Source organism: Solea solea, chromosome 6 (assembly GCF_958295425.1).
Source record: "Solea solea chromosome 6, fSolSol10.1, whole genome shotgun sequence".
NCBI classification, from domain to species: domain Eukaryota; kingdom Metazoa; phylum Chordata; class Actinopteri; order Pleuronectiformes; family Soleidae; genus Solea; species Solea solea.
Window position 1 is genome coordinate 6,256,275 of NC_081139.1, and position 27,365 is coordinate 6,283,639.

At 41.0% G+C, this 27,365-nt stretch overlaps 3 protein-coding genes across 5 annotated transcripts; 1 reads left to right on the plus strand and 2 right to left on the minus strand.

Annotated features, from left to right (window-relative positions):
- Positions 1 to 220: 220 nt before the first annotated feature.
- tespa1 (thymocyte expressed, positive selection associated 1) lies at positions 221 to 9,389 on the plus strand. Of its 2 annotated transcripts, XM_058630537.1 has the most exons (13): positions 221 to 742; positions 824 to 873; positions 1,805 to 1,956; positions 2,134 to 2,176; positions 3,275 to 3,315; positions 3,522 to 3,575; positions 5,754 to 5,793; positions 6,115 to 6,153; positions 6,267 to 6,362; positions 6,532 to 6,740; positions 6,833 to 7,947; positions 8,827 to 8,905; positions 9,098 to 9,389. In XM_058630537.1, exons 3-13 carry the CDS (start codon positions 1,824 to 1,826, stop codon positions 9,187 to 9,189), a joined length of 1,941 nt encoding a protein of 646 aa, XP_058486520.1. In that variant the 5' UTR covers positions 221 to 742; positions 824 to 873; positions 1,805 to 1,823; the 3' UTR covers positions 9,190 to 9,389. The 2 variants fall into 2 exon arrangements, with proteins under 2 accessions (XP_058486520.1, XP_058486521.1); XM_058630538.1 differs by lacking the exon at positions 824 to 873.
- A 152-nt stretch (positions 9,390 to 9,541) lies between these two features.
- Positions 9,542 to 16,134, minus strand: tarbp2 (TAR (HIV) RNA binding protein 2). The gene is made up of 7 exons (XM_058630542.1): positions 15,684 to 16,134; positions 14,420 to 14,734; positions 14,267 to 14,336; positions 13,619 to 13,736; positions 13,404 to 13,531; positions 12,112 to 12,307; positions 9,542 to 11,106 (listed from the first exon to the last, which is right to left on the minus strand). The coding sequence occupies exons 1-7, from the start codon at positions 15,734 to 15,736 to the stop codon at positions 10,949 to 10,951; spliced, it is 1,038 nt and encodes a 345-aa protein (XP_058486525.1). The 5' UTR covers positions 15,737 to 16,134; the 3' UTR covers positions 9,542 to 10,948.
- A 6,432-nt stretch (positions 16,135 to 22,566) lies between these two features.
- On the minus strand, positions 22,567 to 26,724 carry sp7 (Sp7 transcription factor). 2 transcript variants are annotated; one of them, XM_058630540.1, is made up of 2 exons: positions 26,604 to 26,724; positions 22,567 to 25,252 (listed from the first exon to the last, which is right to left on the minus strand). In XM_058630540.1, exons 1-2 carry the CDS (start codon positions 26,622 to 26,624, stop codon positions 23,906 to 23,908), a joined length of 1,368 nt encoding a protein of 455 aa, XP_058486523.1. In that variant the 5' UTR covers positions 26,625 to 26,724; the 3' UTR covers positions 22,567 to 23,905. The 2 variants fall into 2 exon arrangements, with proteins under 2 accessions (XP_058486523.1, XP_058486522.1); XM_058630539.1 differs by having other exon boundaries at positions 26,589 to 26,724.
- Between the last annotated feature and the right edge of the window lie 641 nt (positions 26,725 to 27,365).

Sequence of the window (27,365 nt, forward strand, 5' to 3'; positions counted from 1 at the left end):
GCAAAACTACATATAGAAGAAAAAGCAGACGTTGCTGCAAGAGGAGGATATACACCGGTCAACCACAAGGAACTGACATAAATGATAAGCTCAACAGTTTTGCAAGACTAAATGAAGCTAAATGAAGCTAAATGAAGAGTTTATTGTGCCTTTATAAAGGGTAACCTCTGAAAATTGATGGTACATGCATGACCTTCTTTACTTTTAGCAGCAGCTTTGAATGAGGCACAGGGAGAGAGAGAGAGAGTTCCCATATCACACAAATGTCTTTGCTCCTACAACAAAATTCCCTTTTTCTACTTGGTGTGATGTGTGGATTTCTATCTCTCTATTATTATTGTAATCTTTTCTGATGAGCAGCCAGCCTTACCTCTGACATTTTGCCATAGCGTGTATCAGTCTGTGAGCTTTTGTCTCTACAGGATGTGTCGCACGCTGAATTAACTGCTATGTTTTACATGACATGCTCAGTCACTTCCTACACATCTGCTCAAACCAACCCCATCCCCTGTGATGATCGGCACACACTCGACCAGACACGGACAACTGATAAGGCTTCAGAGGGAAATTGGCCTAAACTCACAATGTTGCATCCTTGAAAACTCAGAGGAGGGTGATGCCAGCAAACAGTTTGTCGAAGGCTGCAGTCGAACAAATTCAGCACAGCTCTGCCACAACAGGAAACAAGAGAAAAAAGCGCCACTGTCACACGAGTGAGACCTGCAGACCTTCGTTGATGAAGGTAAAGCTGTTTTACTTGTGACAACTTTCACTGCTTTTACACATCACCTCACCTGAGTGGATCTTTTTTTATCTTTCATAGATATTATGTGGATGACATTATAAAATGGAAATCATCAAACACAAAACACGGTGAGAATAATTATAATACATTTTTACATGATTCACATTTTATTAAAACTTTACATATTGGTTATTTGACTTCCTACTAATTCATTTCTCTAATGTAAATCATTACATTTATGTTCTACTTATTCTAAAGTTAACTTACAGTATTTACAATTGGTCTGTGTCTTATGTTGACACTCCTGGAGTACATCTGTCTGTACTACACTGCTGTAGGTTATGTGTAGTGTAGAAACATGTTCCTTCATGGCATCATCTGACGTGTTTATGCGCTCTTCTGTCAGCTATATTCTACACAAATGACTTCACAAACATTAACATAAACTTGACTTTGTAATAGTTTGGTTCATTGGTAACTACATTACAGCACAGTATGGTAATAATGCTGTGTAAAAGTGTCAGTAATATTATGGTAATACCATCTCATTTACAGGTTAATCACCAAGTAATAGCTTGGTAAATCTCCTTATTACCACAGCATTACCTCCCAAGCTGTAAAATGCATTAGAAATGACATGGTATCCAACTTTATTTGTAAAGCACTTTAAAACAACCACAGTGAACCAAAGTGCTGTATAGAATAATTAATAAAACACAAAGTAAATATAAGCATAATAGCGATATAATAATAAGAGGTGATAACGTTCATCTAAAACAACTAAAATAAATGAAGAAGTATGACCTTCCTATTACAAAATAATAACCATACTGTTACCATGACCATCCTATTTATGAAAATGCTGTTGTCAAGTCATGTGAGACTGTGACTCCATGTATGCATGTTTAATGAGGAAGGACAGCATCCTGGAAAAGGCAGCTTTAATATCAAATATAGATATAAAATACTGAAAGTCAGTGTAAAATGATATCTGTCTTTGACAAACCAAACATAGCTGGAATCTATAAAGATCCCTGCTTTTCTCTGCATGTTCCCCAGCTGTGTGTGAACTGATACCATGGAGAGCCCGTCCTCCACGGTGAGGCGACGAGCCTGGAGCAGCCGACAGTGGCCCACTCTGGAGGAACCGGAGGGGCCGTCATCCCAACCCCTGTCGGCCTCAATAGCAGACGATGACGTGTTTTCTGATGGTAACTCAGAGATAAAATCAAAAATCTTTAGACGTGTACTTGTATTTTACATATAAGTAAAATGGAGATGCATAAGAAGTCTGATCACTTCCTATAATAGAGTCAAAGAGTTATTTATCAATAAGGATTACTCATAAAGCATATACATGCTTACATACACTTGTATCATTTCCACAGGATGCTTCACAGGAAAGATTGAGAACTGGCTTCTTGGTTGTGGGTGAGTCACCCCCCCCCCCCCTTTTTTTTTCTTTTTCGTATGAATGTGCGATTATATTTTTTGATCAGACTCTTGCCGACTGTGAGGGACAAGGTGTCACTGTCACTGGAAACTGCTTTAACAAACAAAAGCTGAGAGCTGAGAGTGGAAACACTCTGAGGTCTCATGTTCCACAAAGGCAGTGCTGTGCGGTAGCTGCAGTATTGTCTCCACCACAAGAGCCTGAGATGATGTGTGTGTTGTTGTTTTTTTAAACTTTGTCACTGGAAAAACAAGCATTTAACTGAACAAAACTGACAATGTTTGTTCTTGGGAGATGTCGTTGACACAATGAATGGATATTCAGGTCATGACGTGCACACAGACAGCATTTAGCCCTTTCATCATTTGTTGACTCATTTGTTGTTCAGACTAAAATTGTTATAAAGTACGAGGGAGACACATTACGTCCTGTTTTACGTTATGAAACTGAATGAAGGAAGAATGTCTGCTCCTGGACACTTGGCTCTTACACGGTGTATCGGCCATTTAAAAGGAAGCTGCACTATAGTTGTAATCAGTGAGTTCAACCACAGTGTGTCTACATCTGACTCCCAACACTTTGAAACAGTGCAGTGAAAGAAGTAGTCGACTGTGAATATTTCTGTGACAGGAAGTTGAATTTAGCAGCCAGTTAAAGGCCCAGTGTGAAATAGAGAAGATTTATTGGTAGAAATCAACCATAAATATTCCTGTACACATGTGTAGTTGGTTTAAAAATGCAGTTTTGCGCCTTGCTAAAGAGAGGCTGCCATCTTAAGCTGACGTGAATATAGTCTGTGTTACATATGTTTGGATATGAAATCTTACTCAAACAAAGAACAAAGATATCCTTTTTGGTATGTGAAGGCCGCCGTAGCTGCTGTCTGAGCCCCACAACATTAAACCTTAACATTTTCAGGGTTAAGACCTGGCTTTAGGGTTAGGGTTAGAATTGGGTTTAGGTTAGAGTATAAGGATTAAGGTTAGGCATTTAGTTGTGATGGTTTAGGTTAGGGTAATGCATGTGTCCTCACTAAGATATAACAACAAGTTTGTGTGTGTGTGTGTGTTTTACAGGTCAGAAATCTGTCCAGAGAACACCAGCCGGCTGAGTTTTGGTAAATATGAATTGAAATAAAGCTTCATCATGAATAACAATCAACAAGCCATCCAAAGTATTTGAGTAAAATACAAGAAGCTCACATGTATGCGTGTGTATATGGTACATGAGTTAATATAATTGGTTAAGGCATAAACAGATGTACAGCCAAATGACTGAATATTCATGTTTGACTAAGTCTCCGACTGTGTGTTCACTCTTCAGAGTCTGCGCTCAAAACCAACAACTGTGATGATGACCTGAGCCTCGGCGCTGATGGCAAGCACGCACACACACACACACACACACAAACACGTATGAGCAGCTCTTCTTTTAAGGACTCACATTGACTTAGCATTAATTTGCCTAAAAGTGTTATCCCTAATCTTACCCATAGCCAGTTTATGCCTACCCTTAACCCTAATTTTAACTCAGTGGCAGAGCGAGTCGTCTTCCAACTCGAAGGTTGTGGGTTTGATTCCCAGCTCCGCTAGTCTACATGCCGATGTGTCCATGGGCAAGACACTTAACGCCGCGTTGCTCTGCACATAGATGTGCTGTATGAACGTGTGAGTGAATGATGGGTGAATGGCAAAACTGCAATTTAAAGCAGCTTTGAGGGGTCATCAAGACTAGAAAAGCGCTATATAAATACAGACCATTTACCATTTACAAAACAAATCTTAGCCCTGAAATAGGACCAGGTTTGTAAAAAGTCAAGGCCAGAAAAGGTTCTTAAGAGTTAACACACACACACACACACACACACTGGTTTCCATGACTTCAGAGAGGACATTACATTGACTTACATTCATTTCCTGGAGACTTACTCTAACCTTTTCATAAACTACTGACCTAATCTTAACCCTGACCTTACATGTCCACACACACACACACATATTTGCACTTCATTCATAGTGAGGAACCTCATGGACATAATGCCTTCCCTAGGCCCCTACCCTAATGTTAACCATCACAACTAAATGCATAACCCTTAACCCAATTCTAGCCCTATCCGTAAAATGTGGTCTTAACCCCCAAAAAGTAATTTAAAAAATGTGGACCAGCCAAAATCTCCTTACTCCGTGTGGTTTATACAATTGTTTTTGGTCCTCACAAAGGCACAAATACAAGAACGCACACATATTTTCATATAGGAAAATGCAGTGTGTGTGTGTGATGTATTTTTTTATGAGCTTTCCTGCCACACCAAGAACAAGCCTTTCCTTTGTCATGTTTCATGTTTAGTGGTGAGAAGGACACACACAGGTACTGACCTTATTCCTTCCATATCAGCTGTAATACCCCACTAAAATGTTAAGAGATACACAGTGATAATGAGAAAGTGATACTTCCTATTTTATATTAACATCCTAAAATGTAAAACCATACCAGGGCACCACATACAATATAATGTAAGGTGTGGCCATTTTCATCTGCTGTTCCTGGACAGGCAGCAGAGAGCGATAGATTAACCGTCCATCAGATAAATAAAACACACATTTACAAAACAAAACCTATTCACAAAAAATGCAAAACGTCAACACAACACATATTCTCAACATGGCCTCCCGATATCATTGTATAAAATGTGAGTGATTATGTGTTATGTGGACATACTTGTGATGATTTGAGGCATGATTTCACCCGAGACTTAGATAGTATCTTAACACTATCCCCTTCCTATAGTCATCACCAAATAATAGCTTGATAATAAGAAGGAGAGTCTGGATGGTTGTTTGTCTCTATGTGTCCCTGTGATTGACTGGCGACTTGTCCAGGCTGTACCCCGCCTATAGCCCTATGTCAGCTGAGATTGACACCCCCTCATGTGGAGGGTAAAGCAGTAGAAATTGGATTTTAATGTGAGGTATTACATTGTATTACACCTACTGTAGATCTCAAAATCAAGCTAATACCTAGATATTATATTAGAAATTACATGATTTAATGTCATCTCCATTATTACCACTCTATTAGTATTGTTACTACCAATGTGGAAATTGCATCAGAAATAAGATGTTATTACCAGAGTATTACATCCATGTTATAATAAAATAATTGCTGCTAATGTACTCTAACGTAAAGTCTTATCTGAACTCTTTCAGGAGGAGGAACCAGATGATTGAGCACTTTATATACTAAACAGACATCAGCAAAACACACTAAACTGTCAAAGCTCAAGATTTTATCTCTGGATAACGTTACAGTGACAGTATCTTAATACTGTGACCAACTTATGATACAGTATGTCAGCATGAATGCCTTTATATTCAAAATATGATACTTGGATGTCCTCTGTATCGGTTTACTTACTTAACACAACTTCATCCTCGAGTGACATACTAATTTAAGTTCTGCAGTAGAACGACGTTGTGTACACTATCTCTCAAGCTTAAATTACCCAACACTTTTAAGAAGCAAATAAACGTATTCCTCTTTTATTTTTGGTTTCAGCTTCTGTAGTAAGAGGTGGAGGCATTTCGTGTGAAGCAGGGTGAGTAGCAAATATAATGTTGTAGTTGCACAGGCTGATTATGTAAATATAAGGTCATATAAGACATCACTGTTGATCATTTTACTCTTGATCATGTGCTCTAAAAGCATATGAACAAGTTCCTGGTTACACCCATGCACACTACACTCTGTTGAAATGAGTCACCGGTGTGACTACAAGTGTGAAAATAGCCCTCAAACATTACTTGATTGTGCAAAATATGGGCCATTTTGATGCATTTTCAAAACATGGCACTTCCATAACTTGCCACATAGTAACGAAACTGCTGTCATTTCTTCTCACTCCGCACTGACCATGAAGCCGTGCACCGCATCCATCCCTGAAACGAGACAGCAGCAGGTCAGTTGATAATCATTTTCCCTCAAGTACACCGTCTACATGTGGAAGCATAGTTGTTTTATTAATATTTATGGCTCATACAGAGTGTAATTCTTAACTTTTCTGGTCTATAGCACGTCTCGTCCAGGATTATCTTTGCCATCACTGAGCCTGGGCATCAGCATGGCCTCCAGCTGCCTCTCCTCGTCCACCTGTAAAACCACATCAAGGTGAGACAACCAGGATCTTTGCTCCACATCAGTCTTTCCTGAATATTACAGCACAAAACATTGTTATTCTGTTCAATTATTGTGTAAAGCGTCTTGTAACCTTTCTTGAAAAGTGCTTCACGTCCTTAAACGCAACATTTTTCCTCCCTGTGTCTTACACATACACCAGTGTTTCAGAGGTCCTCCAGATGTGTTCAGAAGATGCAGAGGAGACACTGTTTGAGTTGGGCTTTGGCTCCGATGAGCCACAAGTCCATGTACGCATCCCACCTCGCTTCTTTACCTTCCCCTCTCAGGCTCAAGGCATCAACTTCCGCCTCTTTCTTGACTCACAGCTGCGGCGAATACGAGAGGAGGACCCCAGCCTCTCTCTTGCAAGTAAGGGCTATAGATTTATCAAATCTGCTCGAGGTCACATTGGTCATGCCAAGTGTATACTGTAATAATGTATGGTGTTATTCTGTACACAGGTCGCTTCAGACAAGTCCAGGTGCTCACAGCCATGGCCAATGCCTTTTACTCCCTCTACTCCCACGTGTCGCGCACTCCTCTCCAGAAACTGGCCACCCCGGAGTTTAACTTCTCGTCTTCCATGGAGAGGATCGAACGTTTCAGGAGCAGCATTCGCAGTGAGCCACGCTCTCCGGTGGAGAGGCTGAAAGACACCGTCTCCAAGATGTGCCTCTACACCGGTTCTCCCAGAGGCTCAGACTCCACCTCTCCGCAGCCTTCACCCAGGAAGAGATCCAGCATCCCAGACGTTGTGGATTTATTGCTGGTGAAAGCCAAGAGTGGAGGTGGCAAGAAACTGGATTTTGAGGAATATAAGAGGAGCAGCGTTAGTCAGTTAGGTACAAATGACGGGAAATCTTGTAACAGGGGGGAAGAGGAGATAACGCAGCCTAACATGGAAGACACAGGAAATCTTCAACATGCAAATAAGGGGATGCACAGCAGTAAACACTCTGCTGATGCTGCTGAAAACATCATCCACCGAACACACAATGAGAGCAGGACTCAGAATAGGAAAACATCTGCAGACTCGTCAGTATCAGGAGAAACTGTGATACAGCCTGGTGATCACTTTTTTTCATGCCACGACACAAATTCCCCTCAAAGTGACACAAGGACGACAGCTGAGATAAAGCCCGTTGCCAGGGTTACTCACGATCTAATCTGCCCCCAGATAGCCGAGAAGGTACATCAGGCACCCTTCTGTACTCAACACACAGATACAGATACATCATGTGCAAGTAAAATACAAGCCCCTATCTCTGTGCCGGGGGGTGACTCATGCTCGGGTGATATTACCTCTTCAGCAGAGGCCAGATCACTTCCTGTCCTGGCCCAAAGTGGCACCTACACTCATTACTGCATCACTGTGACGGGCTGGGAGGGGGACAACACCTCTGCTTCCTTATTGAACACACCGGATTCCAGCAATACTTTAAGCCTCCCACCAGTCCATGCAGACGAGGAGCCGGTAAACGAGGGGAAGACCTCGTACCTGACTCCTGTGACACCTCAGGGCCTGGGGTTTCTCTCCAATAACCTGCAACAAGTTAACTCTTTTGAGCTGGAGGAGGTACATTAATGAGTCATATCGAATACGTGAATGAATGAATGAATGAATGAATGAACAAACTGATGCCAAACATGAAATAAAAAGATAAGAAACAGATAAGGAAACACAAAAGCAAAGGAATAATATGTGCCTGGATCCCATTATACCCTCTTCATAAATAAGTGAATGGATTCAAAGCAAACCAAAATAAATATATAAATGACTTAACCAAAACTCATGAGCAACACAAAATGTTATTATCCCAAATTTATCCACGACCCAAATATTTACCGTGTTAAAACATAAAAAAGAACAGTGAAGGCACAGAAGAAAAATAACCATATTACAATCCATTCTCAACCATTTACATTATAAAACCAAAATATTTTAAACTGATTCACAAACACGATCTTTTAAGGTTAAAATCTCCCCTTAAATTGTGTAATTATAAATATTACTCACAGGATAATCTTTTCTTTAGTTGTACATCATTTTTGAATTTGAAGTTTTGTATTGTTTTGCCAGATCCATGAACTTCAGTGCATTTGACTTTAGTACAGTGTGTTAGTTAGTACTGGAATATTCTATTAAATCTCTATCAACATGGTATTTATTAAGTTCTGAGAATGGTTTGACTTAATCAAGACTTTCAAAATCAGTAAACATAACAAACATAACATAGGTGATAGTAGTGTTTAATTCATCAGGCAGATTAGACTGTTACTGATACCAAATGATACCACTGAGCCTTTTGATATTCTATCAGTAGATTGTTTACACAGTGTACGACAATGAATAAAAGTGCACAGGGTGATAAACCAATGTACACACTGTTCAGCCCCAGTGATAAACAGATGTTCTTCCTATTATTACCTAAATAATATACATTTGTGTCAATAGGTGCACAGTGCAGGGGAGGAAGATTTGAGTCAGTCGGACACAACGACCTCACCGTTGTCCACCAAACATCAAAACAAAGGTACAGTATTTTTACACACATGACTTGTCAATTAAAATAGCTGAGTGTTACACACATCTCCGGGTGAGAGCATGAAAATTTATTTATCAGAAAAGGGAGGTTTAACACCGAGTGTGTCACCGTGTTGTCGGGTCGGACTGCAGCTGAATTTGTACAACACTTAAAGCGGACTGTGTTTGTGTCTGCATCCAGGTGAAGTGACCCGCGGGGACAGCGTGCAGTCAGACAGCAGCGGCTACGCGGACGAAGAAGTCAGTTCCTCTTCAGACAGACACGGCAGATAACAAGAAACGGAGTGAATCGACGTTCAAAGGCGACGTTGTTTTTCTCTCCTTTGGAGTGAAGATTTGTCTCTCCACAAGTCATGGTTTTGAAAACCATCCAAGTAATAGCCTAGAGCCAAAGGATTGAAATGTCTTTTTTTTTTGGAGAGGACTTGGTATTGCATAAGAATTTCATCAGCTCGACACTGAAGGACAGTCCCCCCCCCCCCCCCCCCGTGCTCATACTCCAAATATTGTAAGGAATAAACATAAAGTTGCTAAAAGGGCTTTAATGAAACTGTGTAGATCATATTTTAGAGTAATGAGTCTGGAGTTACATCATGTCCAGTGTATCACACACAAGAGAATGCAGTAAATTTACATCAAATGTTTTATTGGAAACAAAGTCAATTTCACATGGAGCTCAAACTTTAAAAACTGGGAAACATTTCTTTGACGATGACAAAAAACAACAGCAGCACTAATACTGTGTCAGCACCTGAAATTTAAAAATGAACTTCAATTTATTTCATTTATCAGAAAAAAAAGGAACACGCAGATCTGCCATTTCAAAGAGAATGAGGTTAATTTTGTCGGCCTTCATTGTGCAAATAACAATGTCCTTTTAAGTAGAACAAAAACGGTTCACTCTGTTCAATACTTATTTCAGCAGAGTGGAAACCAGAATGTCAGCAGATTAGCAAGTACAGTACAATAAATGTGATGATGAAACTTTCACAAGACATTCATTTACACATAATCCTAGTAGTACGAGTCACACAGACAGATAACCCCCTCCCCCTTTTCTTTTTACAGGGGCTAAAATTATAAACAATGGAACATTCTATAGCTAATATTGTGCGCAGAACAATTTGTGGTTGCTTTATTTTTGTGGCATTTAATACAGAAAATCAAGAGTACGTTTTTTGTTCCACTGCCGTTTGATTTAAATTGTAATTTACAAAGTAAAATGACGGTAAGACGTTAAATGTTATTTTGTTCATACGTTCATTTATGAACAGAAATAGGAAGTTAATTTTTATCTCTTGAGGAATTTGAACAAGTGGCAAAAAAGGGGGTAATTCATATCACTTTCCATCACCTTCTTTACACTTGCACTTTAAATGCCTTAGAGTGACATGAATAAAAATGGTTCAAAAAACAGAAGTTTAAACTGAAAGTGAGAGGGGGAACTAAGAATTTTTAACAGCAAGAACATCACAGTGACATAGAATGTGAATTTTATTGGCGCAAATTAATATACAAGAACATTTTCAAGACTAACGCACAAACACGTGTGTAAAAGGGAAGTCTCTAAAATAACTATTTTCTGACTTGTATTTAGTCTCCTTCTCCATCTTCCAGCAGCATGGCTGTTTTATTTTATTTTATGTCCACACATGAGATTCGTCTTATTTCTTTTTGGTTGCGCCAGAATTAATCTACAGGTGCTTGGGAAGTCGGTGCGAAAGCACAATTTAAAATTCCAGACATCGCTGCGCTGTGTATGGATGACAGAATACCTTAAAATAATTTGTAACAAATATTTAAAATTAGTATCAATATACATTTTCGGGCATCTCTCAACAATCAGAAATCAAAGTGACCAACGAGGCTCCATGGAGTCGACTTGGGGACAGAAAAAGTGTCCATTTCCAAATTTGAGGTAATTCATGGTATTTGAACTCATCGCAAAAGGTTTTCTCCGTCCAAAGTGGAATCCTGGCAATGTGTCGTCACGCAAGTAGCTAGTTAGAGTCTGTGGGGGAGGAAAATGACATCATTTCCCCCCGGCCATGATTTTGAGGTACTGCAGTGCATTGTGGGCTGCGTTGGCTCGAGCTGCATCTATGCTCGGAGCATAGCCATGGCACACTGTGATTGGTTGTGTGGACAGCTCCACTAGACACTGACACAGGCCGCTCAGACTGCGCTCCTCTAAAACAAGAAACAACAACCGCAATGAAAAAAAGGGATGACATATTACCAGTGTTACACAAGATGGCAGATGCTGATGTGTCTCAGCCTCCAGGTAAGTCCAATCATCGATGAGGGCGACATGATAGCTATGCTGTCATTTTTCATCCCCATAAATATGTCAGTGACTGCTTCTACAAGCATGAGGCCAGAAAAATGTCAAGTGTATTTCAGTTATTCTTTTTTAACTTTGAAATTTATTACTGTAATGTGTCATTAGGGGGATAAATCACATAAAAGGAGTGAAATCAAATTTGAATAAAAAATGTTTTTAAAAAACGCTTTTAGTGCAGCATTATCTCTATACAAAGAGATGTTTTCAATGGCATCACATTAGCAATGTATTGCACACCTGACATCACAATGGTGGCAAATTACAAAAGGTTTACAATACATGCTTAAATGTAGGGTGGGAGATCAATTTCTGGAGCATTTTTAAATGTATTGCCTAAAATCCTCTTCCAGATTGTAACTAATTCATTGATGAATGCATTGTCACACAAATGAAAAATGTCAGTCACCTGTGGAATGAACAGGCCTGTAAAAACACCATCCAATCATATTGAATGGACCGAACTAATTCATTGGATTGCGACGCATCAATCTAACTGCCACCTGGCGGAAATTTCCAGGATCTCCAACCCTACCTTTAATTATTTGACATATGAGCCTTGTAATACAGTATTAATTGAAATGTATTTATGTATATCTTTAAGAGTAATAAGTATTATCACAAACAGGTATAGTCATCTTCTCATCTTAAACTATGGTAACAGGCAGCTGCAGCCTGTAGTAAAAGTGACCACAAGGGGGCAGGCTATTTGTTTTGGTGGAACATCATTGTATTTACAGACATGCAGTTGCTTGTGTCCAATAACAATAAACTCTTACCTGGAGTCAGAACGTGGAGCTCAGCAGACATGAATATATTCACATTCACTCAAATCCTGTTATTTGCAAACTCACCTAGATCAAGGTAACTGATGTCAAAGCACTGCTCGAGAGAGAGGTCGCTCAGCAGGGAGCAGAAGTTGGAGCCGGAGGGCATGCCCAGGGGGTGGCTACGGAGCTGAAGGATCTTCTCTCCAGCAGAGTTACGCAGAGAGTCCCACGTGCAGCTGAAGCTTTTACTTTTGCCCGACTCAGTTCTGCTTCCCATATGCTGTCGGTAAGAGATGAAATTAAAAAAGTACTTCATAAACACTATTTTTTATTAGCCATCAAGATTTAGCAGCATTAAAAAGGGGGTAATAAAATGTCAGATGTGTGTTTGAAGGATTGGAACTAACAGAATTTAAAGCAACACAATGACATTAGTAGAGCTGAAACGATAAATCAATGAATCGATTATTAATCGATTACTAAATTAATCGACAACTATTTTGATAATCGATTAATCGGTTTGAAGCTTTATTCATGATTTAAACAAGATTTTCAATTGTTTAAACTTCTTAAATATGAATATTTTCTTCATTTCTTTGCTCTGGATAACAAAGAAATCATTAAAAGTCAATCATTTTGGTTTGTGGACAAAACAAGACATTTGCCAACTGTCATCATTTCCAGGTTTCACAAACACCGATCAACATTTTTTAAGGTTTTCTGATATTTTATGGACCAAACGATTAATCATGAAAATAATCGTTAGCTGCAGCTCTAGACACAAGACCTGAAACAAATGATTAAGACATTACCTCCACAGCAAAATGTTAACTGACAATATAAATCAAGTGAAAGGTAGGCTCATTTTCCCCACAGACTTCCATTCAGAGCAAGTTATTTTTGCAACCAGCTGAATAGCCCCCTGGTGGTTAACTGCACCTTCCACCCCACTTCCTGGGCTTCACTTTTATAATTAGACAACAAACACAGCCATAGATCTCATATCTGGGTTTCATAGTCACATATTTTGCATACATGCCTTTTCATGCAGACAAGCCCCCTCACTCTCCATTTTTATTCCTTGGCTTTCAACTCCGCATGAGACTCTGCTCTTGTTTTTAGTGTCTTATTGTTTTTATTCTCTTAATATCTTTATTGTTTTTATTATTTTAGTATTTTTATTGTTTTACTTTTTGTTTTATTTATTTTCATGTACAGCACTTTGTCTCAGCTACGGCTGCTTAAAGCGCTTTATAAATAAAGTTGAGTTGAGTAAAGTTGAGTTTTCAGAATAATTTACCCTACAAGACTTCCATAAGCTTTTGTAAACTGGTGAACTGGTGCATGGAGGAGGTATGTCTGGATTTCTTTCTCACCATGGTGAATGTGTCCTCCTCCAAGTCAGCATCGTTGCTGGTCCTAAGGTCTACCGGGACGTCATGTATGCGCGATAACATCTTAGCTGCTGCGTTTCTCTTGGCTAGCTTCTTGGACGTTCCACTTCCTGGAGATTAAACTTGAAATTGTGAGTCATGCTGAACAAGAATTTATGATCACACACACACACAGAATAAAATATTGTACATTTTACCGATTTCCACAAATCTCTCGACTCTACAGGTCATGGTGAACTCTTTGCGATGTGCTGGACCAGACTCCTGAGTGACAGTGTATTCTGGCAAACGCCATCCTTTCTGCACCACCAGTTCCTGACAGAGAAAAGCCCAGATAGACATTAACTTAAAAACTACTCCTAAAAGGTTGAATAACTTCCAGATATCGAGAGTGAAAGTTACCTTGAAAAAAGGGGCAGAAGCACTCACACACTAAACATTTTTTTGTCAATTCTACAGCCATAAAATCAAAATAAATCCAGGCGGCCTGAATATCATAATGGTCATAAGCGGGTTAATATAGTTTTCTGTAGTAGCCTTCAGTTCTTTTAAATTTAGCCTAGACACTCAAATTACTGTAAAAGGGAAGGTTTTATGCAATAGTGCTGCTACAGTGTCAATATCACTGACATTCTCTGACCACTTCGGTCGGGAACCGCGTATCATGTGTGAAAAACGGGTGAGACTTCTTAGCTCAAACATAGACATGCGTTTCACACATGCAGTGGGAACACTCATTTGTTAACGTGGGTGCCGAAATGACAACACAGCCACGACATATGCAGTGTGAATCAGGCCTAACAGCCTGTGGAAAGTCAAATGACAAAATTAATATTTTTAATCACCTGTAAAGCCCCTACAGGATTGCATTCAGACTGTTGAGAGCTGCCTGAGGTCTTCATCTCTGACTGGGAGCTGCACAGAAGATGGGGAAAAATACCTTAGAAAACAAAATAATGATGTATATTTATGACTGAAACTAGAAACAAGAAACTGACCTGTCTACATCAGTGGAAACTTCAACCGCAATAAACCCGTCTACTCCAATACCAACTCCGGCGGGACCTCCAAGACCTCCTTTGAGCATTTTCAGAGCAGCCTCGGCTGCTTTGTGCTTGGCCGCCTTCTTGCTGGGCCCTTGGCCGGTGCAGCTGATCTCTCCAACAGAGACGCGGAAAGTGAAGTTGGGCTGGTGGGCCTGTCCCTCGGCCTTCAGCAGGTCATACACTGGGGTCTTGCCTATCCGCGTTCCATACTCCTGCAGCAGACTGATGGGCGTCTTTCCAGGATTCACAGCCAGCATTTGCTCAATACTAAACAAAAGAACAAAGAGCAGAGTATGGCATGTCAGAGACGTATAAGTATAAGAAAGTAGTGAAACACTAAAATATCAATAACTGACAGTGGTTTTGTATTAAATTTAAGCCTCCCACCACTAGTTAGCAGCAGGCTTTTCACCATTAGACTTTCCCCTCTCTTTCCACTCCTCTCAATGCACAATAACTAAATTATTGTTGAACATAATGTTGTTATTTTTACTATGGCAGTTTTTCTTAAAAAAGCTATTTTGGGGGCAAACAGTAATTTGCGGCCTTGTCTTGCTTTTAGTATCAATGCAATTATATCAAAACATACCAAATTGTCACTCTAGTATTGAGGTATGTATCATATTACAGGATTCTTGCCAACTGTCAAGCATAGAGAAGTATACAAATGTTTCAATATCGATGTGAACATTTTGCCTCAGATTTATGAAATAGTTCTCAATATAACAATAGAGTAATATTTTGCAATATCATGCTTCACTAACATACCTCACTGTGAAGATTAACCTTTCCACATACAACTGTAATATAGTCTTTCAATTCGGGAGAAACAGGAGAATGTGATAATCTTGGTTTGCAATGACTTACTAAAGTGTAATGCCAAACAAAACGACAAAAACAAATAAATACAAATAGACAATCTAACGTATTTCTTGCATCCTCTACTGTCAGAGGTTTGTTGGGATGCAACAGTGAAAACAGACAATAATCAATTATCAGAGCAGTTCACTTTACATAGATTTCAAAAATATTCGTGAACACGACGAAAGCAGAACCCAGTCAGTCACACGTATATTTGACACCTTATTTAGAAGCTAGCTAAGAAACGTGTGCACTTAATTATCAGATGTAATTAGATTTAGACGTAAAAAATTAATTACTGTTAAAAGCACGTAAGGGTACGTGCTATGTTAGCTTAGCATCTGTGCAACATCACCTGGAGCACCCGGAGTTCTTCTTCCAGCCGTCCGATGCTGTCTCGTCGCTCATTCCCTATTTCACGCAGACAGTGCCGGTCGGTTTCGGATGGCGAAGCCCCCACCAAGACGGACACTTTGCTGTTCATTAGACGGTGTTTTCCCGGCAGAACGTAAGTGAGGTAGGGACATATGAAAAGCATACGACATGTGACGTATGAAACGTCCCGGCGAAACTGCAGCTCCCATTGGTCCGAGGAAGCTCTGGGTTAACTCGTTTTACAGACCGGGAGGCACCGCCGCACGGTGCACTGTAGCATAAACGCTACAGTACCGTTTTGACTTACTCGTCATTACATTCAACTGGTCTAAATGACAGTTAGAGAGTGTGAGACATGTCACAATTAAAGTTATACTCTTTCCCCGTTGTCAAAATTAAAGTACCCGACTCGGTGCCACAGTCGTCAGGCGTTACTACGACTAGGTTAACTGAAACAGAGCTAGTTGATGTACGCCGTCAGCATCCGGTTTTCGAAATAAAACGTTAACTAACAGGTACACTGAAACAAAGCGAGATGACGCACGGTGTTAACATCCGGTTTTCAAAATAAAACGCTAACGAACACACAAAACGCCTTGTAATTAACACCGTTGAACGTTCGGAAAGTATTTTGTATGAATGTTTTAAAAGAAACTTTTCACTTAAAGCATCAATACACCTATAGTTTCATTGCTTAGTTCTTCATTTAATCATCAGATATTGTATTACAGCATCGGCTGTCTTACATCAGGTATAGTGGTGTTGTTTTTTTTTAATTCTTAAATGTAAATTCAACTTTGATTTTGTTAACTTTGGACTCAATTCAATATTTGCTGTAAATGCATCACAATTTAACTGTCATGAATAACATTGGCCAGAAGAGGGCGACAGTCATACACAGATCTGTCTGACTTTTAAGCGTCTGTGTTGAGGCCGTGTTCGAGATGCTTTGTTGGTAATTATCGAGACTTTAGTGTTTCCTGGCACCTGTTATCTTTACAATACACAATTATTAATTTGTTAGTTTAGTAGACTGAACATTCTTAAGAATTAAAAAAGTGAAGGTTTGGAGTTGGACCCAGCCATAAGGTAGGATGTCAACTCAAATACCCTTTCAAGAACAGTACTAACAACATGACAATATAAATAAAAACAGACTTTTTCAATATTTACATTGAAAAAACAAGGGGAGCAGAACAGCATAAAAATAAAATAGAGTGCACAAAGGTAAGAGCATTTCCGAGAAGGAAACATGAAAAGACAAGAGTTTTATCTAATCCACAAGGCTTGACCATGTCTTTAATCTTAAATTTGTGTTTTTGTTGTTAGAGAGGTGGGGAGGTTGCATTTATTTGTAATTCAGGCAAACAAGAGTTGATTGTTATAGTATAGTACAACATTACAGGCTGACACTAACTAATTATGATCCAGTTTCACTATTTGTTCGAATGCCTTGCCCAAGCAGGCCATTAAAACTCATTTTGACCCACAATGTCACAACCCTTCTGCCCAACTAATCAAGCAGCACCGCTATACAACATTTCACTACATTTATTTCTTTTATTTCTGCGGCTGGACAATTAATCGATGATGGTTTGCTCATGAAATCCCCTCTGGCCACTGCTGAATCAGAACTTGGATTCTGATGGCCTCATTCACTGGCATCAGTGTGTCGATGTGGAAATGCACAGTTTGCCAAATGCAACACAAAGCGAACTGGCCATGACAATGAGTAAAGTTGTCTCCCATTTGAACTCCCAAACCTACAATCAAAGCATGGTGATTTATCTGACATGAGAGTAAGCCATGCCTACTCATTATTCTTACTGTGAGCGTTAATTTGCCTTGTTCACCAGGCCTTCCTTTGTTGGTCAGAGGTCCTAATTTATTGACCTACAACATGATAGTCTAAGTGTTTTTACTGAGCTAGTGGTTAATGAGAGTGTACGTTAATACCGCTTTAACTGTGACAATATACTTCGCCCAAACTGTATTCACACATCCACAAACACACTTTCTTTTTCCCCGTTTTGGCCTGGTACGTTCATATGTGTGGTTCCTCGGTTGCCAAAATCATCAGTAGATATCTTCAAGCATTGGGCTGTATGAATGCTCTTTTTCCCTCCTTCCACAATATGATGTGTTTCCTTTTTTGTGTGTGTTTTGATCCCTCTCTTGCGGCCAAGCTGTGCTGTGGTGAGGCGCGGGTTCGAGTGGCGCTCCTGTGTTATTTTTGGCAGCAGCAGTGGTTGGTGGCTGTTGAGGAGAGAGGAGACAGAAGGGGGATAGCGTGAAGCCCAAAACCGAGGCTGTTTAAGGGATTTCTGTCTGAAGGAATTGCTTTGTAATGATCAGACCTATTATGGATGTGTGCGTGTGAGCTCTCAAGCATGAATGCACACACACTCACACACAGAAAAAAGGCTGGCATGTGTATTCCTACATTTAACACCTCATATATGTCCTTATTTACAGACCACACGATCACTTTATCATGTAAAATGTGAAGGTTTTCGGAGAATCAGTGCCATCGATACACAAAGAAGGCGGAATTTAATTTCTTCTTTTATTCTCCACACTTTGTCTGTTCCTGCGACATTAGGAACTATAGGATTCTTGTTTGTCATCCACTTTGTTTATGCTCTCTTTTCCCACTGTGGGAGTCACTGTGAGACGTGCTCAGGCAACATGCAGTGTCAGACATTCACGCTCCTCCCTCTACACGTCTGAAAGCACCATTTGAAAAAGATTTCCTCCAACTCTATTCTTGGCCACAGATCAAGAGAGTGTTATTACTCTACTTTATTTATTTATATAGTGTGGTGGCAATGTGTGTGAATGTATGTGTGCATGTATGCACTATATGTGCGTGTGCGTGAGTGTGTGTGTGAGTGAGTGATGTGTAATTGTGTATGTATGCGAGTTAAGCCACAGAGATATTTCAATTTCTTCAGAATATTAAATAAACATGCAGCAGCAGCAGCAGCAGCAGCTTCAGTGAAGCGCTGCTTGCCAGTGGGTTTTGGGTTGGATGGGTGGCGGTGCTGGTGGTGAAGGGGGAGAGGGGGTTTGTGGCCGTGGCTCTGGGGGGGTGAGGCAGCTCATGGTCAGGGCCCCCGCCGGACACACTGGCGCCTCGCGCTGGAGGACTTCTGAACCACCACACTCCTCCACCAAAACCCTGCCAACCCTGGCTCCGTGCTCCCACTTCCAACCCAAATCACTCAGTTCTCTTTCTGCATTTTGACTCTCTCTCTCTCTCCCTCCTTCTCTCAGTCTATACCACTGTCTCTCTCTCTCTTCCCCCTTCTTCCCTCCCTCTTCCCTCTGTCCTCACACAGTTTTTAATTTGCTATTTGGCTGCTTTTCTCCTTTCTCACTTACCGCTGTACTTTTGATGGCAGGTCTCTCTGATTGTGTTTTCTCTACCTTTTCTCCTGAGGGTTTTGTGTTTTTACATATCCACCCGCCATTCTGTGCATGGTCTCCGCTCAAATCCCTACATTCTAAATGTTCCAAGGAAGTATTTAGTGGCTTGAACTAAAAAAAAGCAAACATGAATGGTTTGGGCTGTATGTCAGTCATCGAGAATACCGTCAAGATAGTAAGCATTTTGAAGAGGAAAGAACAGTTTATGGGTGTTCTAGAAATTTATAAGAGTATTAGGTTATAATGGGGCATCAATTTTCTAAGTGTTTTTCCAACCATCTCCAAGAGATATAGGGCTGTTCATCTTGTCAGGGTAAAGAAATTTCCATTGAGGTCAAAATTGAGTAAAGTGTTCCACTGTGACTATGCGCTTTAACAATAACGCTCCTAAATTGATGACGAGAAATACTTTTTAGATTACTGATAGTGCTCAGCCACTTCATTCAAGCCTGTTTGACTTTTTTCACAAATCCTTACTGTACCTAGTGCTGAGCGCAACTGAATTATGGACGTCAAGCATCTTAAGTAGAGTGGATATGTCTTTAAGTGTCACACGTGCAATTTTGCTCACTTAATTTTCCCCTGGAAGCAATTTGTCATCCGGAGGCCATTAAAGGAGAGGATATTATCTTTTTAAAGGGGCACAGAGTCACCCACAACTCTCCCACAGTTCCTATAAACAAAATGGCCTCATTTAGTGGTACATTTGGTGCATTGGGCAGCAAGGGAGCACTCCCTTTAAACCTTTAAGGCGGTTTGGGCTCGGACAGGCTGTGACATTGCACGACTGGAGTTGGAAATATGAGAGACACTCCAGGTTTGATGATGCAAGGCACACAGGCGGCTGTTTGTTTTGCTAAGTGTGAGAGGGGTCTCGCCTCCATCGCTAATGTAATAATGATTCATACGGTGCAACGAGGAGCGATAGGGCACAGTGTGGCAAGATACAGCATTGTTGCATCAGCTGGACTCAAAGGCATGCTGCCACAGTGAGAACTGAAACGACTCCATGAACGAAGACATGCACACGATGAGGATACTCCAAGACTGAGGCTCAATTTCTGTACTTTTCTTTGGCAACGTGGAGCCACTTCCGCCTCTGACATGTAAATGATGGCTTGAATGATAAGGACAATTGACCAAAAGTCAAGATAGCTTGACCTTTTTACCTCTTTCCTCTTCAGCCACTCTTTCATTCAGGCTGACCTCTCCTGCTCTCCGGGTCATGTTATGGTTCAGCCAGGTCAGTTTGCCTTTTCCCTTTGCGAGGAAAACCTTATCTTGTTTTTTTTCTTATGACCTGACTGCTGAGCCTCTGGGCGTGCTGACATTCTTTTCCCTTTCTTCCCCCGCTCTGTCAAAGAGACCCAGCCACACCTGCAGACACCTGTGCTTTTGTCCTGCCTCATGCCTCCCACAACCCCCCTCCTGCCTGCCCTGCATACACGGGTATGTGGTCTAGGTACTGGTGCCTGTGGCTATGTGGGAGCACAGTTGATTGTTTTCCTTGACCACTCAGTTAGGACCAGATAATCACAAGAAAAAAAGGGGGCTCATTAGCATTTGCTCCAACACATCATGATAAGTTGTTCTCTCATTTTAAAGAGTTGAAACTTGTGTCTCAGAAAGTTGAAACTCACTGGAGAAATGAATGTATGTGTAATTTCATCTAACTCATCAAGACTTAACTAAACACTGCTTGAGTGAATGATTAAAAATAACTTACTTTGTGTTAGGTTGCGGAAATGGGCTGTGTGATTGCTAAAACAGGTGTGTCTGGAATAACCCTTTCTAGTCCTGTTAAAGCCTGCAGTGATTTGATTTTGTAAATGGAGTGCAGGGGCACCAGTGGGCAAGCCATATGGAACAGATTGTCCTTCATGTGTCATTGCATGTATATTTTCTTTTAATGACCTTTTTTTTGAAGCGACGCTTAATGTTTCCTGGCTTCCTAAATAAAAGAAGTAAAAATAAAGTTAAGGCTACAATATGCCACCGCCACTGCCGAGGGAGTGTGTTTAAAAAAGGCAGAAAACACCAGTAGCAGCAAAGGTTTTAAAAGCCACTGACCGTCTTCTCAACCCCCCACCCCCCCACCCTTACTTACTGGTCAGACACACCCTACCAAAACCCCATTCTCCCTGTTTGCCTTTTATGCTGTGGAATCGACAGTGCGCCCACTTCAGACCACCATAAACATGTCGGTCCCTGATGACAGAGTCGGCCCCGGGACGTTTTATATAAAGTGACCTCAACTACAGCTCATTAGAGGCCCTAAATTGGAACCATGCAGACAGGGAAGTGTAAATGTTACATCAGGAGAGTCGGTACAGCTTCATGGGGGTTCTGTCTGCACAGGTCTTCACTTCTGTGATGAGTTTTATGTAGCAGTTACTTCATATTGCATGTCCCATTTGTATTTTTCTTGTATTTTCATTAGCGTTCAAATTATGACTGGCTACATAAATCAGTTGTTCACCAGAGTGGACAGATGTGTGAGGTCTTGTATGCTTGTCATTGTTTTAAAACATCACCTGCTACCATTAGTATGTCATAAAGGATTTTAAATCTTTGCCTGCCAATACTACAAAGCAGAACACGTCCGTTTCAGACTTTATTTGGTATATCCTGAGGTTATCTCACCTCTAATGCTGAACTGGGAGTCCACCCACCTCAACTATTTTTATTAGTCTGCAAAGTAGCCTCCATGACCTGGCAGAAAAGTCGACACATTGTGGCTTAACCTGTTGCCACTCACTGTGGCAGGCATGAGCTCACATTCGAGGCTTTTGGCTGACTGTAAAATGGAAATAACGCTCAGTCCAGCTTCTTCTCTGAATCTGTATCTCCACATCGTGTCTTTCGTCCAGCATCCTGACTTAATTGGGGTCCTTTGTTTGACCGCCTCCCTCAATAAACAATACAATCTCAGCACCCTTGTCCTAATCCCCTTTGGCCTCTGCCGGATCATCGCATCGCTCTGAGTAATTACCCCTCTCAAGCAGGAGAGTGGAGTAATTGTCTTTTGGTGTAACTACAGTGGCTCTCTGAAAAGGGGTCATTGTGTGGAGTTAAGACTTCACTTCAGTGGAGGGCTTTGTTTGTGCCGCAAAAGATAATAAAGTATTTGGTCGGCCAACGGCGAGGTAGAAAAATTCAAGGAACGACAACTTCTTTTGCACCTTAACATCAAAATGGCACATTTCAGTGTCCATGAATAATAATAACGCTAGCAAAGGAAACGTTTTGAAATGTCTTTACTTTTAAAAGCACCAGAATAGTCATGATTCCACACCATAACTCTTACAACATGTACACCTTTGCCAGGTTTCATGCTTTATCACTATTTACAGTATCTTATACACTCATTTTTCACAACACATCTGCAAATGTTGAGTGGCTCAACACCACGCCAGGAAATTATGAACAACAAGTCAAGCTCTTATGTTTATGTATCTTTCGACTCAAGACATCATTCATTTCATCATGAAAGTTATACAAAATGTAGAAAATACATAACAAAGTAGAAAAATAACACACCTAACAAAATCTATATATTGTTGTAAATATATAGTATGTACAAACAAGGAGAAGCCCTTATTATCATTACATTGTCAGGTGTGGAAGACTTCACAATTAAAAGATTATATAGAAATAGTTTACACACACGCACATCTAACATCAAGATCTATAAATTAATCTTTAAAAACATAGCCCCAAAACTCCACAGAATAACTAATAAATAAGAGAAAAAAAATTAATTTAATGCATTTTAATTTCTTTTTGGCCAGCTTAAACCATCTTGCATTTTTTTTCAGGCAGAATATGTCTTACAGGGTGCAAGATGATCTTCCTAGTGTATAATTTAAGACATAAATTAGATTATTCATGTAAATATGAAATTAAATTAGACATAGCAAGAAGCAAACAGCAAACAAAAGTGAAATGCAAAACCAAATGTCTCTGGCAACAAGAAGCAGTAAGTAAGACTGTCCGTTGATTGTTTCAAGAATAATGAATAAGTATCAAAGTACAGCTGTAAATCTGATTTTTCTCAAGGCATGCAATGCTCCATCAACTCCATCATCCTGACCATAAGTCTTGTTGTAAAACTACTTTCCTTTTGTGGCTTGAGAGCTCTTTTCCTTCTGCTTTTGCAGATTAAATTTCCCCAGTGGTTTGTCTCATTTGAAAGGCAGAAAATACGTGTAGGATACGAAATGTGTGCATGGACATGTTTACTATTACGTGTTTATGAACGTGTGTGTGCATAGACACAGTCCTGTGTGCGCATGTATGTATGCATGCGTGCATTACATATGCTTGCACATTTGTTCATGGTTATCTCTGTGCATGTGCATGTGCTCATGCAACATGCATGATATATTTGCGTCCACGTACGCCCCGGCTTAGTTGGTCATTTTTGTGTGTGCCTGCATATATTGGTGTGCATTGGTATATGTTTGCAGGATTGGTCATGTTTTCTGATTGTCAAAGCGTGTGTGTGTGTGTGTGTGTGTGTGTGTGTGTGTGTTTGTGTGTACAGTATTTGCATATGTGTGTGTGTGGTCCAGAGAAAATGAAGCGATTGCTACCTGCAACATACTCAGTCTGTTATCATACTATTAAGTCTTTGTTAACTTGGTCCGGTGTCCTTCATTTGTCATGAAACAAAACACTTTTTTTATTTAAAAGGTGGACTTATTTCGCCATAAAAACAAACCCACCATGTCAGAATTCAGAAGTGAATACAAGATGTGACAACTGATTAAGTCAGATCTCCAACAGTCCACTGCTGTTCTCCACTCCGTTTGGTGTGCCAGTCTTCTCCTCTCCGTTGCTGATTTGGTCAGGGTTGGTTGGTACGACGCTTGTGTTGAGCTCTGTGGTCTCTTCACTCCGAGGATCCGTGTCTCCCTCCACAGCTACAGCTTTCCCCTGCATTGCAGAATCTGCATGGGTCTTCTGGTGCTTTGAAAGGTGGTCGCTACGTGTGAAACGCTTGTTGCACAGTAAACAGGTGAACTTCTTCTCCCTCGTGTGGGTGCGCACGTGCCTCTCCAGTTCATCCGAGCGGGTGAAGCGCTTTCCACAGAAGAGCCAGTTGCAAACAAAGGGCCGCTCGCCGGTGTGCCAGCGCAGGTGGGCTTTGAGGTGGGAGGCCTTGCCGTAGACCTTCCCACAGCCTGGGATGTGGCAGCTGTGGACCGGCTTCTTCCTCAGAGATGCGGCAGAGGCTCCCAGCCTCTCCAGCTCCTGGCAGTTAGGGCAGTCACATGAGGACCTGGTGGGTGTACCCCCTCCGTTGTAGCCCCCTGATCCACGAGCGGGTTTTAGGCCCATTTGACTCTCAATCAAACCTGCACTTGGCACAGGCTTGGGTTTGTACATGTCCTGGGGCAACATGTGCTGGGAAGGCTGAAGGAGGTGTGAGGAGGAACCCAGTCCCACAGAAGGGTAAGGTGCTGGGTTGAGGGGTGTAAAGTCGGTGCTGTAACTGGATATCTGGGGACTCAGGGAAGCCTGTGGTGCTACAGGCTGCAGGGAGGCCTGGAGACCTCCGTCCGACTGGGGCTGTGTCGCTGACAGCCAGTTGGAGTTGGGATGGACATCCCACCAGGAGGATGTGGCATTAGCTGGGGCAGCGGTAATGCCAGGGTGGATACCGGCTTTATACCAGGAGCCATATGGATGTGTCATATCCAGTGAGGTATAGACACTAGTGAGGCAATCAGCCGTAGCGTGGGTCTTGGACACTAAAAGAGACGGGTCCTGTGAGACAGAGGTCTGGAAAGAGTGGGAGAAAGGGTTATACTCTGTAGAGTAGCCTCCAGCTGAAGGAGGGGGGCTTCCAGTGGGTGTGAGGAGCCCACCACCTCCTCCCCCTCCTCCAGCTGTGGTGAAGGAGCCAGTGTAGGAGTCCGCCAGGCCACTGCCGTCTGCGGTCCGTCCATTCTTAGCTGCGTGAAGGTCGGAGGTCATTGTGTAGGTCTTCTTGATTGGAGCGGTGTTGCCGGTCTTACCGGGTGTAGCCGAATCCCTGACGGGGCTGGTGCTGCCAAATTTGTTACAGGTAGCAGTTAACATAGCCAGAGGACTGGAGCCATAACGTGCGTCTTCCTGTGGAGGAGGAGACAAGAGCGAAAATGAGACTGTCTGTCTGCAGGAAATGGCTGCTTGCTGCTGCTGCTGCTTCTGTCAGTGTCAACTCTAATAAAAAACTTATGTCTGACTGCCACCGCTGGCTTTTTTCTGCTCTCTCTGTATTCAAAGTGGTCAGAGCAATTTAAGGCATTGAATGTTTATGCTTGTGAAGGTTCTGCTCTGCTCAGCAAAGACGGCATTCCCTCGATCTTTTGTTTCACTTAAACCGCCGTCTTCGAGTTATTCTTAATGGTGCATTCATGTTTGTTTTAAAGTTTTATAAAACTGCGTGTGCACGCATAGAAGATGCAAACAACTGCTTTTTGTCATCACGAAGTGGAAGCTCGTGGTCCGTCGGCCTTATCGTTGTCCTGTTTATATTCTTACACATTTAGATGTGACCATCATCCATGGTTATGATCCTGTTGATTGTCAATTTAAGCTGACGTATTTCCAGTAACATTTTAGACCTTTTAGAAAACAAAGCTCCTCAGTGGATGTGTATGAAACAAAGTGCTTGATTTCTTTTAAATTATTTTATTTTACGTGTATAATTCCCTCCTAGATATTGCCCCTCTTCACATAGCAGCACGTCAGCATTTAAGAGGCATTAGCCAGTTACTGCTGTTGTATATGTTGTATATTACTAAAATAATATCAACTCGACTTTATTTCAGGTTTGATTCTGTGTCTGTTGAACATCCGTCCACTGCTGCAAAATTCAGGAGCAAATGAATCATGTTGAACTTTCAAACGTATCTGCTTTATGCTGAATAAAGTTAATTTAAAGTAAGTGTGCCTGTAAATGTTCTTGAATATCTCTATCATACTTTTTTTGTTCTCCATGCAGACACGGGCGTTTAGAGGTCAACTCCCTCTAAGACCTTAGAGTGAACCTTTTGCATCCTCATACACAATGTTTTTATCAAAGAATTATGTTTATGGTCCCTGTGTTGGCCTTGACTTCCATTCCAATTTAGAAATGAATGCACAAGCCCTATAGTGGTAATGTAAAAACTATAAGCAACGATGAGCAGAAGGTAAACCTGTTGTGGTTCTGAACATCTCTGTGCAGCTTTACTTTGTCACTTACGTGGAGAACCACACTCTTCACAAACAGTAAAAGTGCATGTTTATAAACATGTAATATATAGTAAAACTCCAGTGTTAGGTTTCCTCACAACTTACTTTTTATAATAAGTTTTTTTTAATTGGAATTTCAGCAACATTCGCATCATAAACGTTTTTCTATTATAATAATAATAATAACGAAGAAGAAGAAGAAGGAGAAGAAAAAAACAAATCTACTTACAAATACATTCCCTACCTCCAGAATAGATGCGGCCATCCCTGAGAAACAAAATCCTAAGGAAGCTGAGGGGTGCGGGAGAAGCGCAGCTCTGAGTCCCGGGACAGTTTGGAAGAAGTTGAGCTCTGCAGCGGGGAAGTGTTTTGAGGCACAGGGAACCCGCCCCCTAATTACAGGCTCCGGGCTCTTTGAAGGCTCGCTAAGAAGCAATAAAAACCCAGAGATGGGGGAAAATGGACGGAGATTGGTGGATGAAGAGGGGACATCCCACCTCCCTAGTGGGTTACTCATCAATCACCATGTGTGGACATTATTTCAATTTCATTTTTTTTTTCCACCGGGATTAGTCCAGTGAGTCTGAGGCAAGATATTTAACAGCCGAATTCCATCACAGAAACTGTACATTTGTATTCACATAGTAATGCAAATACGAAATGTCTCACCCGAAAGATATATTATAGCAACATAATAATAATAGTACTACTACGCCTGGGCCTATAGTAGCCTGCCACATAAATAAATAAATAAAATAAATAAAAAAAATCAGCTGACCGAGTCTGTGGTTTCCATCCGAGATTTTATTATTCTGGTTTCAACCCTCGCTCTGTTTCCAATACTCTTGAACGCAGTTAACTGCCTCTCTCGACATTAATTGTGATGGTTAAAGAGTCTCAGCAGCGAAGAAGGGAAGGATCCAGTCATCACATAAAATAAAGAAGAGATTATCGCGTCAAATAAAATGAGTTCATACGGCGAAATGATGAGAGAGGGAAAAAAGAG